This window comes from Plectropomus leopardus, chromosome 5 (genome assembly GCF_008729295.1).
Source record: "Plectropomus leopardus isolate mb chromosome 5, YSFRI_Pleo_2.0, whole genome shotgun sequence".
NCBI lineage: Eukaryota > Metazoa > Chordata > Actinopteri > Perciformes > Serranidae > Plectropomus > Plectropomus leopardus.
Window position 1 is genome coordinate 31917051 of NC_056467.1, and position 13245 is coordinate 31930295.

At 36.3% G+C, this 13245-nt stretch overlaps 1 protein-coding gene across 2 annotated transcripts in view; it reads right to left on the reverse strand.

The window, feature by feature from the left end:
* Positions 1 to 5704: 5704 nt before the first annotated feature.
* pak4 (p21 protein (Cdc42/Rac)-activated kinase 4) overlaps positions 5705 to 13245 on the reverse strand; it is a 49731-nt gene continuing 42190 nt past the window's right edge. For both annotated transcript variants that reach the window (XM_042486594.1, XM_042486595.1), the window contains exons 9-11: positions 11272 to 11397; positions 9223 to 9357; positions 5705 to 8025 (exon numbers count right to left, since the gene is read on the reverse strand). In XM_042486594.1, the coding sequence (XP_042342528.1) occupies positions 7870 to 8025; positions 9223 to 9357; positions 11272 to 11397 (417 nt within the window). In that variant the 3' untranslated portion in view covers positions 5705 to 7869. The remainder of the gene's footprint in view (positions 8026 to 9222; positions 9358 to 11271; positions 11398 to 13245) is intronic.

Consider the following 13245-nt stretch of genomic DNA (forward strand, 5'->3'; position numbering starts at 1 on the left):
TACTACAAAGCTACATAAAACAACCACAAATGAGACACAAAATTACATCAAGGAGACAAAATAACTAGAAAAACAGGTAAAACTACATGGAGACACAAAACAAATAAAAAATACACAAAATTACCAAAGACACAAGACAACCAACAAAGAGTCACAAAAATATGCCAAAGAGACAAAAAAAAAAACAACAACAAACAAACAAAAAAATGACAACAAAAGACTTTACAGAATACAAAATGACAAAAATGACACTGGAGTCTGACTTGGAGGAAAGCAACCCAATGGCTTCACGTTCCCGTTGGAAATCACTATTTGACATTACGGTAAAGCAGTGAAAATATTCTCAATATAGTGAACACTTCAGCTGATCATTATGTGTTTATGTGGGACTGTTATTTTGGGTGGCTGAAATACTTTTATCTGCTGTCCTTGTCCACAGCAGAAAAGAGCTCTGTTTTACCTCTGACTCCAACCTGTTTGTCATTTTGCTGACTGATATCTACTGAAAAAAATATACAATTTATGGATAAGTATCTCATACAACCCTACTTCAAAACTTCTGAATTATCCCTTTAAATCAGCTGAAAATCCTCCTTTTTTTTCTTTTCGTTGCGAGTCCAAAAACACACACACACAGGGACCACAGACACAGCTGACCTGTGGTCTGTACCTGCTGTCATTGTTTGAAGGGGCCCATCCGCCACTGTTTACAGTCAAAGCTGCAGAGTTGCAGCCCGCAGAGCCGCTGCTGCTGCTGCTGCTCACTGACTTCCACTGACTCGACGGAAGTGCTAAAAATACGAGCGTGCTACCTGCCACTGTGATGCAACAGAGTTTCTTCAGGGTTTCCACTGAGCAGCAGCTCATCAGGCGGCATGTGGGAACTGTATCAGACCTGAAATCAGATAGATAATGCAAACTTATCAGTTTCTGTCTGTTACAAAGCCAAATGCGTAACTGCAGAAAATGGTAAGATGCTCAGAGAGCTGATTGTAAACAATGGATTTAATATAAGTCTTGCAGTGTGGCTATAGAAAAACTGACTTAGATACTTTTAATGAGACATGGACACCTTTCTTACATTTAATTAATAGTGAGTGTGTTTATGCCTGTGATTAGGCAAAGACTGGTGCTACCACTATCACTTCAGGGTAGCTTGTATCTTATACAGCTTCAGTAAAATAGTTCATAATAGGAAGACAGAATAGGATGATTACTGTTTTGCAGCTGATTTCTAATTTATTAAGAAATTATATTTATGGGATATTTGGTTTTTAATGTTTATATGTAAGCATATGTGTACAAGTAGATTTTTTTTCATTGAGATCAATTTTTTAAATTGTCATTTGGTTTATTTTTTATGTATTTATCAGTTATTTATATATTTGTCATTTTAATTTATTTTTTTTTTAAATTTTCTTTTGTCTTTTTTCTTTGTTTTTTTGTCTTTATCTATAATTTGTCAGTATTTATTAATTTCCATATTTTTGTTTGCTTTTGCTTTTTATTTTTTTGTAATGAAAAAATATTGTTTGTATTTTACTTAAATATTTGTATTTTTAAAAATTTTCCTAACTATAAATATTTGCTATTTATATTTGACAATACTATGAATGTTAGTTCTGTTTATTCAAAATGAACAAAAAGTCAATAAACGTAATTTAAAATAAATAATTAAAAATAGGTCTGTTGACTGTGAAGGATGGCTTTCAATTTTCACTGAAACATGTGACACAGCGGTGGGGGGGGGGGAACACTTTTTATGCACTTGTCAGTTTTGAGATTTTGGATTATTTTAACATGTCCTCTTTCAGATTAGTGGAAAGAAAACATCCAAAATACGCATTAAGGTTTATTTTTTAGTTCAGATGTCTGTTCCAGAAATATATGCAAAAAGCACATATTTAATGACATAATGCATATTTTGCATATTCAAACATAAAATTTTTAGAAAACTTGTAAAACAAGAAAACAGTTGTCTTAATGCAAGTAATCAACTTGGGAAGGTTCATGGAGATATCTGTTCAACAAAATCTTTTCTTTTTTTAAAAAAAATTGTGGAATTTTTCAATACATATCTTTAAGAGGTCATTTTTTCAAAATCAGGTTTTTTTTTCCTTACACTCCCAGTCCGATATTTCCATATGAGTAGTAACCAAACTTTAGGTTTATTCAAGTCTATATGCTGAGGATTTTTACAGGGGAGTTAGTTTATATAATCAGTGTTTTCTGACTTATGAAAAGATAAAGAGATCTCCCCTGTAAAGACCTTTGAACATTTCAATATCATGCAATAATCCACATTGCAAAGTTGGATTACTGCATGCAGAAAATGAAAATATCCTACAAATTTTTTAAACCCATATTCATGTTGCTAAATGTAATCATAAAGTCTCAAGTTTGTTTATTAAGACCAGTTACTAAAAATGTAGATTTCTAAAGGAAGAGGCAAGTTAGGGTGGAGTAGAAATCAGACACTGCGCATTAGTTTTGCAAAATCTGTATTTGAAAAAAAAAAAAAAAAAAAAGCAAAGTGAAGTCTATTTTTTTTACAATACCAGTGAGATTTACAAAAACAAAATGATGCAGGAATGGTTGTCAAGACCTGATGTTTGTCAAAACATGTCAAAACTGCAACAAAATCAGCGAGTCAGTGAGAATCAGAACAGTCCGTCACATATTTGATAGCACAGGCTGGTTTGTCAGTAGTGGTCAATGAGCCTCAGTAAAGTCCTGCAAGAAGCAAGAGCACTCACTCAACCCAACAATCCCCCAAAAAATGTTTGTCAAGACGTTGTTGTTGAAGGCACTAAACCCTGAGCTGCTGCACAGAGCTGCTCATTGGCTATGAATAAAGAAATCAACAGAAAGCTTTTGGAAGCTCTGGAAACTGAGGTGAGAGGAACGACAATTTTGAGGCAAAACGGAGGAGGATGTTAGTGATGAAATAAAGGATCAATGTTTTAACACAGGTGCTACATATGAAATGCACAAATGTAACATATTCCTAGTTTGCAGAAACGTACAATGCCAACACATATTCTGGTGATTCGGATGGCAAAATGAAATTTCGCTCTAGAAGCAAAATACTTCATTCTTGTGACAGTCTTTTCCAAAAAAGAATTATCTGTATGTGAACTTTTTTTCTTAGAATTATGACTTCTTAATTCACAATATCTCGCATTATTTTTTCCTGCGACTGGCCTTAATATTCTGTCAAATTTTTATAAATCCCAACATTAAGCCCTATTCGCACGGGATTAAAGTGTACCATTAAAAAACGATTTTTTTAGGTGGCTAAAGTATGTTTTGAAATGGCCCCGTCCACAGCAGGACATCGCTTAGCTTCCATGCCGGTGGGACTGTACTTTATTTATCAGAGGAGGAGGGTGGAAAGGGTGTGACTCTTTCATTTAAAATAAATATAAAATACTACATATTCCAGTTGAATGTGTCTACCTAAACCAAAATTAAACACACAAGTCACTTCTCAGTGCTTTTTTTAAAATGCCTTACCCATTTTGCAGCATTCCTTCCCTCCCTCATAAATGACAAACAATCGCTATCACTAACTACTGAGGGAGGCCAGCGCGGCGACTAGGAGCATACGCAGAACACCGAGTCCAGTTAAAGTCTGACTGAGGTGTTTTCTATGACGGAATAGCTCAGCTTCCAATCGCATCATCTGTGTGTGTTAGTACTATTTCTAGAAATCATGGTGATGCCGATTTGAACACGACTTATATTCCATGAACCATATCTTTGCTTAAATATAGCAGGTATTTGCACTGGAATTTGTACTTTACAAATAATGGACATGGCTGATTCACATGGGATTAAAATCAAAAACATCCTCTGCAATTATTACTAATTAGCGGAGGTCGCCAGCTAATATTTGTCCCGTGTGAACAAGATTTTAGTCAGTCAACTTCACTGTTCCACCAGATTCCTCCAGATTCAATTTGCCAACATTTAGCAAGAAGAAAGTTTCCATTTTCAGTATTAAGTCTATTTTTGTGTGAATCACAAAGACGTGTTTATCTCAGAACGATTCAGAAGATTCCAGCTGGATCAATACTGTAATTTGAGATTCTGGCTGGAATATGAATATATATCACAGCCCAAACTGAATTACCTCGACTCCACCTGATTGTCATTCAGCTCAGCCGTCACGTCTATGATTTCAAACATAAAATATCATCACATATTTCTGAATCTGACATTATCAGGAAAAAAAAAAAGGAAAATAAAATTAAAATAAAAAAAGAAAACAAAAAAAAGAAAAGAAAGAAAAGACAGAAACATGAGCTGAAATTTTACTGTCTGGTAAGCAATCAGGGAGGCGAAGTATGAAAATAACTAACCAGAAGTTTCTTATGAGTGAAAGTTTTTGGGTTTAAGATTAACCCAAGTTCAGTCTTCAGTGTCTCAAAGCTGCTGCACGCAATCGTGATGTTTTTAGGAGGTGGGCGCTAACATAGACTCACTGTATTTTGGGACATCACAGTGGTGTCCACACCTGACCTTAAGTAATACTTTAAGTTCACAGTTACCAACGCGCGCCATTTCTGCAACGAACATGGTGAGTGGAAAGGATATTGTGGCATGAAACTCCAGGGAGGGGAGAGCCTGTGTTGGTAAAAGACTGTTTCCAGGGTGATTTTAATCACAATAAATACAATAAATACTAACAAAAAATCTGAAATGGTCATACAGCATTTTAGGTCTCTCTTTTTCTAAAGTTATTCCATGTTATATTCTAAATTTCACAAGTTTAGACGTTATGTAACACTGCCAGACATGACAGACTGCTGTCAAAAGATGGATAATAACGACCTATAAGAGTTTTAAAATAACAATTTTACTGTATTGAATGACATTTGTCTAAAAAAGCTTTTAGAGCATTGGAAATGCCTGGTTACCATGAGTTGGTCTATTTATCTTATTCTGTTTTTAGTTTTTTTTTTTTTTAAATCAATTTTAATACATACATATCTTTTTTTAATGGCCTATTTTTAGTATTATTATTTTATTTAATTGTTACATTTTTGATCAGTTCTGACTCATATCTTTGTGCCTTTTATTGTTTTATTCTTTATCTTAATTATTATTTCATAAGTTTTTAGCTTTAATGGATTTGTTTCTATGGTCAGTTTACATCTTTGTTGTGTAACTACAACTTGTATCTCGTACTTTGTGCAGCACGTTGTGCCCTGGAATGAAATGTGTGTTATAAATAAAGTTTTGCTTGATTAAAAACGCAACATTTGGAATACACTGAGTGTAGTCCTGACACTGTCTCCTAAGTTTTTATGATTTCTCCTTAATAAACGGTCTAAAAAGCTGCACATCAAACATCTGTTTTTTTGTGTAGCACTCTGACACCTTTTACCAGCATTTAAATTCTGAGACATGAGAAAATTACTTTAATTTCTTTCAAAAACATGGGAAAACGTAGTGAGCAACTTGGCAAGAAATTGAACTGAAAAAAAATAGTAAAAGGTGACAAAGAAATAATCTGAAATTTAGCTTTCGGAGGAGGAGGTGTTATTAGATATATTATAAAAATGAGGAAAATATTTTTTAAATTTTTTAAAAAAAAATTAAAAAATTAAAACTTTTATTTCTTTTTTCCTTTTTGCTAATTTTCAGGTAATTTCTTTAAACTTTTTAATAACATTTTGGCAATTTTTTCTGTCAATTTCTTAAGTTGCTTGCCGCGGTCTTCCCAAAGATATCAAGCCAATTTGCTCAGGTTTCAAAGGGTTAAAGCAGCAAAGCAAAATTACCACAGCAAGTGTTCCAAAATACAGTGAGTCCACGTTACATTTGCTCCCCTAACACCGGTTTGAAAACAGCAGGAGGGCGATGTTTATTTTGTACATGAGTCCAACTAAACATGACTAAACATTTTTTTTATAACTTCCAAGAAGTGTAGCTACAAAACATCAATGATCAGTAACAGCGACTTTAGTTCATGGTCACGTCATTCTCTCCAAATCATTGCTCGCTGTGCTTTGCAGTTATTATCAACAATATTAGAAAATTAGCATGGAGTACTTCCTGCTCATATCCTACTCTTGGTACAAGGCCTCACAGGCAATGGTTTTTCCATTTGAGTACAGTGCATCTCTACAGCTGCAGTATGTAATTGTATGTGTAAAATGTAGTGTCTTTAATACAGCAAAACTATATCAAAACACCTGTTTGCAAACTCCCTCACAACTTGGGCAGTGTAATCCAAGTCTCGTTTAGGCCTTTTTAATTTCAAAACACTAAAAAAAACAAACTTAGCATTAGAGTCTGGCTTTCAAGACAGCACACGTGTTCCACTGTCAGTTTTAAATGGTATGATTTTTGTGAAAATTCATGTAATTGGAGGGCATTAATCACATAACTGGATAAACAGGACTTTGATTACGCTGCACCAGTTGTGAAAGAAGTTTTCAACACATGTTTTGATATTGTTTTGCTATTGTTTAATATGGTCCCCAATAAATCAATAAATCAATATGTTTTCCCTTTGCCATGGAGGCATGTGAGAAAAACTAAATTTCTTCACAAACTCAAGGTAACCTGGTATGACTGATTGATATAAAAGTGGTTGTTTTGTATGTTAAGTATTCCATCTCTTGTAATGACATCTTTGGAAAAGAAAAAGAGAACATGTAAAAAAAAAAAAAAAAAAAAAAAAAAAAGACTTTTTGATTTTTTTTGCTTCATCAGGATTTTATACCCATTCAGTTTTAAGGGGGTGTCTTGTATGCTGTCTTTTCATAGTTCTGTAAAACAAGTCAGTACGTCCTATCTGGTCTTGTCAGAAAATAAAAGAAATTATAAAATGTCTAGTGTCTATTATCTGTGCGCTGGAATCAACCGGGAGTGCAGCTTCTATCTCTCATCGACAGTGCTTCAAAAATCATCACATCTCTCTCTAAAATAAACCTTGAAACAAATCATAATAATAATTATAATAAAACAATCACAAAATAGAGATAGCAAAACATCAAAACTGATATATCTCTCTATGTTCATTGTACTTACACAGGAAAATAAGGAGGAATTAAAAAAAACAACTCCAGTGTTTACCTTTTGACTTAGTGTGTGTTTGCTTGTTTACAACAGGAAGTTAGTATTTATAGGGCTACAAAATAAAAGTCTGTCTGACTCACATCTGAGTCAAAAGATTTCCTCCCTCAGTAGTAAGTTCTGGGTGTGATGAGGATAGTGTTTGAGTCCGCGAGAGAAATCTGTAGTGACAAAATTCTGCTTCCAGATCATCAAAGAGTGATATTAGAACATCGCTCTGTGTTTCTCTAAAGTCAGCCAATGGGCTCACGGCTCCTTCAAAGCATCCGACTGGTGTGCAAAACTCCACCGTCACACTTAAAATCCAGGAAAGGTCCCATTGTAAAAATAAAACAGCCACAATCGTTCCAGGTCCGAAATTAAAAGAGAATGTTTAAATGAAATTGGCTAAAATCACGCGACAGGCAAGTTGTGGCTTCTCTGCTCTCACACATGCCATGAAACACTGTATTTAACAGTGCTGCCAACATAGGCTTGCTTACTTACACACACACACACACACACACACACACGCACACACGCACACACGCACACACCATCTTATTGCCTCTCATTAAAGGAATACAACCCCAGTTCAGTGATTCACATATGAAAAAAATAAAGAATACTCCTGCACATCCAGTTTACACTCTGCAGCTCACAGATCTGACAGTTTTGCCCGACCCCTCATCCGTGACCTCTGACCACTGTGGGCCGCCCCTCTGTGTGCAGGAGTATTCTGTTCCACCTGAACCTGCACATGCTGCGCTCCATGGTCTGGAGGTCCTGGTGTCACATGTCTCATCTCATCCTGTTCTGCCGCATCAGGGGGACGATGCAGGACGGCGGGCCCGCCTTCGTCAGGAAGGGGTGTTTAAGAAGCTCGCTGGCTGAGGCCCTCTGAGCCGGGTCTCGAACCAACATCCTGTCCAGGAAGCCCTTCAGCAGCGGGGAGACCTGGGAGGGGAAGAGAAGAGAGAGTGTGAAAATGTTTCCATTCAAATCGCGTGAAATACCAACCTCATATGAGCATACAAGCTTTGTTGCAATAAATGGGATTTTTTTTTAAATTGACGTGATGCCATTTGGTGCATTTAACCTTCGTAATTTTAATTTGCTTAATTGGAGGGTTAATGGAAACCTGCCTAGTGTGCATGTGGTAATCCATTGCCTTGATTCCCATCATGCAGAGTTTGAAAAACTGTTTCAGCCATGCATTTGTGTCACAGCTGTCAACAGCTTTGTGTCAACGCAGTGTGGGCAGTTTGAGGACATGACTGGTGTTTGGCTTCCCTCCTTGCTGCCTAAAGCTCCCGTCATCTAGCGGACTTTTTGCAGGACACAACACCAGTGGATGAGTGTGAAACTCCAGGCGCTGGTAGACCAGAAGGAAGTTAAAATTAACATTACCTTTTGTTCAAGTCCACTCAGTCAACTCGATGCTTTCTGCTGAGGTGATGAAGTTTTGACGTTGTGCTGTACAGGTTAGCTAGTTGGTATTACAAAAGACACACTGTACGGAGATTTTTCTTTTTCCAGCTCAAAATGATCCCAAAATTTGGACACTGTCTGTCATGGACAGCCCTACATGCAATGTCAAAACAAAAAACAATTCATAAAATCTAACTTCCCATGTCTGCACATTTTTAAGACTTTTGAAAGATTGAGTTAAAATATTTTAATAATTATAAAGACCCATATCTTCGATTAATCAATTCAAGACCTTATAAGGCTTATTTTGGGATCCACAGGAACCCTGGTGCAAAATGAGCATATGCAAACATCAAGTATAAACGGTCACAAATATGATACATCACGCACACTCCCCCACCTGTCCAGACCATTCCATGAGGTGAGGTGTGTTTTTGTATCTGCACGGTTCCAGACAACACTTTCATTATATTAGAGCAGTTCTTTATATGTATAACTTTAAACCTGCCAGTTGTCTTTTCTGTTGCTCTTGCAGAAGCAAAGTATTTCTGTTATAATTCAAACCACTTTTTGCACATCTGATTTTTTTGTTTTAGCTGAGGGAAACCACAACACCAAAGGGACAAGCCCAGATGTGTGTTTGATGTTGTGATGACATCCCTGATATCTGCAACCGCTGCTTCACATAAAGTGATCTGTCAAACTTTGTTTTTGACTTTGTACCTTATGCAGGTTCTTCAGTTTGGGAGGCAGGTTGTCTCGGATCATTTTCATGGCTTTGAGCGGCGGCTCGTTGAAGTACGGCGGTTCACCGTCCACCATCTCTATGACCATGATACCCAGAGACCAGATGTCCACCTGGACAGAGAGCCAAAAAGAAAGTAGAAGAAATGAGCTAAAAAGTTAGGATGCCGTGGAAAATGTAAAAACAGAATGCAATTATTTGCAAATCCTTTTCAACGTATTAAATACAGCACAGAGACAAGAAATTTAATGATCAAACTGACAAACTTGATTACTTTTTGTACTTTTTTGATTACTCATTCTGAATTTGATTCCCGCACCATGTTCCAAAAAAGTTGGGACAGGACATCACCTTTGTACCTCTGTACAACCTAAGCTAAAGAGGTTACTTAAGTCACTAAACTATAATAATTGATCAAAGCATTAAAATTGTGTAATTACAAAAAATATAATATCTACCCACATTTTTTCTTTTTTATGAGACTTTACAAGTAGGGATGTAACGATTCACTCAGCCCACGATTCGACAAGATTCACAATATTGGGTTCACAATCCGATTTTCTCACGATTTTTTTTTTAAATACAAAATGAGATTACAGAAAAATTATGGAAACATTATACAAAATACTGCATTTTCTCTTCTTTTCTATATCAAATTAAACAATCCCTTTCTATTTCTGAGGTAGGGTATAAATGCAAAACACAAACTATGAATGCATTTCTGGACATTCACAATGTCCCCTGCTGTTAAAAAAAGCTTTCACTGGGACAGAGGTGGCTGCTGTGAAAGGTTTGCTTTTTCTAAAAGGGGAAAGCAGAGGGGGCAAGTTTGAAGAACTAAGTTGGCCATTTCTCTCTCACGGGTGATAAGTTGGGCTCTCTCTTTGGCTCTTCTACTTGTTTGGGTGAGCGGGGTTTCAAATGCGCTTGGTATGGCCGTGTAGTTCTTCAGGAGTAACGTGTGAAGGCGGGGGCTGACCGGAGCTCCTCACTATGATGCCAGCTCACATGCTGCATCACGTTAGTTCTACTGTTTGTGTAGTTCAACACTCTCTTGCAATATTTGCAGACTGTTTTTGTCTTTTCTGTTATCTTTTCGCCTTTATTTCTTTCTGCATGAGGAAGCTCAAATGCCGCAACACTTCCGATATGAAACTGGAGGGGGCATCTTTTATTTCAATGTCACCTGTCGTGGAGCCCTGGATTTGTCTTATCTATGTTGGCTGCTGTTCAAAAAGAGTATTGCGGTTCATTTTTCACTTCACAATTTGAATCTCACATACTTTTTATCGATTTCACGGTCTCACGGTGCATCGTTACATCCTTATTTACAAGATAAAAACACAAAACCTATTGATCCACAGATTTCTAAATGTAGAAACATAAAGCAGATATTTCTTACCACTCCATACGTTATTTGAACTATTTACATTATTTAGTTTTTGAGATATGCTCATTTTCATGAGCAGAGTGAAAAGCCACTGTGCATTTACAAGTGGTTGTGCACCACATGTATTGTAGCACAATGACATCATTACAAGCTAACAACCTGATGACACAGAAGACAGAGGCTTTCCTTTTCTGCTGCAAAAAAATGAATGCTTTAGCTATTAGGGCTCTTATTTTAAATAAATTTAAACAAGATCATGCAAACAACGATCCCCCACAGCTGCCAGTGGGATGCATGTTTTTAAAGGTTTCAACTGTTGGACAATTTACCCACACAGTTCTTCACAAAGTGGTAAACCTTAAACAATCCTTGCTTGTTAATAATTTTATCTTTGAGGATGTCCCCTTTATACCCCATCATAATACCTTAATCTGTTAGCAATTAACCAGTCTTTTGTTGCTCCAATTCCAACTTTTTTTGTACTGTATTCATTTAACATAGGTCAAAAAAACATATGCTGATCATTGCGTTTCGGTTTGTTTTTTTTAAAACAGCGTCCCAATTTTTTTTAGAATCGCAGTTGTAGATGTTCACATGACAAATAACACTAATTTCCCAAGGGAAGTGTGAGTGTCACCTCTGGTCCATAAGGCAGTCTGGAAATGAGCTCTGGTGCCATCCAGTATGGCGTTCCCACCAGAGACTTCCTTCTTTGCACTTCTTTAGACACCTGGGCACAGAAACCAAAGTCTGACAGCTTTACCTGGAGATAGATAGATAGGAGACAGACAAAGAGACAGATGAGAAGAAGAAACAGTGACCAAAAGTGACAAATACTTTGTCACAGTTCTGCATGTGAGGTTAACTCTTTGTGACCTATATTTCTTGTGTTGTGTTTAGGTGCCTTTCACAAGCTATTTCAGCCTTTGAAACCTGAGCAAATTGGTTTTGATTTCTTTAAAAAAAACCTACGGAAAAAAGTTTTAAGAAATTAATACAAGTTGACAAAAAATGACCCATGAATCAGTTTTTAAAAAGGGGGGGGGGGGGGGGGGGGGGGGGTTATTAAAAAAAAAAAATCATTAGTATATTATTTTCTTGTCTGTCTTTGTTTTCTACTTTCTTTGTTTTTGTTTCACTTATTTTGAGGTGTTATTCTCGTTAATGTTTTTAATTAATCTTTCTCATTTTTGGACCATATTTTGTTAAGGTGCCCATTGCCTTCTCCCTATTTATTTTGTTTTCTATAAATCAAAGCAATTTGCTCAGGTTTCAAAAGGTTAAAAGACATACAGTAACTCTGCATTCTCCTTTTTTTTCTTGTTATGTTTCTTGTGTAGAGAAAAATTGTGTTGCATGTTCTGTGTCATCTAATCAGCTTTTGTGATCAGCATTCTTAAAGATCTCTGATTTGACTGTGTATAGTGAATATTGGCTGATAATCAGTGGCTGATAAACCCGTGCACCCTTTATAAAGATCATTATATTGACCAAAATAATCAGACTGAATCATTTTTGTCTGTGCAGTTTTTATAGTCATCACACTATCAGAGTGACACTGATTGTCCTGTGACAAACCCATGAGCTGAGTACAAGCAACATGATGAGGATCCTGCAGGTGATTTTTTTTCTGCCTAACAGAGCACAACACTGCAGAAGAAGCACTTCAGCGTCACTGCGGAGGCCTGCTCGGCCATGCATACTGCTGCAGCCACAGCTCATAAAGACACCAAACCACAAACACTCATCAGCTGTCTTCAAAGACGCTTTGCCTTTACACAGTAGCTCATCTTAGCATTACATGTGTGACCTGCACATATACTTTGCAAAAATAAGACCCAGGCCAACAGATTTACTCGTTCATATAAAAGCAAGTAACTTAACAAACAAAATGTAAATTAATTAAGCTTATTCTCAGCAGAAATCACTCACAATATCAATAATGTTGATTAAAAAGAGGGTAAAACTCAACAGGGACTCAAAGGGAATAATGTTTTCCCTACTCACAGAAGAGTCTGTTCTTGTTTGTATTTCTGTTGGGACATTGTTCTGTCCCTTTTGTTTTCTGTTCTGAATACATACATACATCTGCAATAATAACTGAAGGTAGTACAGTACATGGGGAGGTTTTAAGTTACTTTACTTCTCTGGACAAATGGTGAAAATAGTTACTCTGAATGTTAACGGGATTCTTAAACCGGCTAAGAGGACCAAAATTTTAACTAAATTACAGAGAGAAAAAATAGATATAGCTTTTCTACAAGAGACGCATCTCACAGAAATAGAACACATAACAAACTTAAAAGGAAAGGTTTTAAGCATGTGTTCTCATCCTCGAATAGATCAAAACACAACAGAGGTGTGGCCATTTTGATTTCAGGGAATATTGTTTATGAACATTTAACACAAATAACAAACAAGGAAGGCACTTTTATTCTGATTAAGGGCAAGATTAATGGTGTTTTAATAACTCTGTATAATGTATATGCACCACCAGGGTCAGGGTGGGAACTCTATCAACAAATATTTGACAAAATAATGATGCATCAGAGGGAATAACAATTTGTGGAGGAGACTTCAATTTAACTTTAAACCCAAACATGGACTCCTC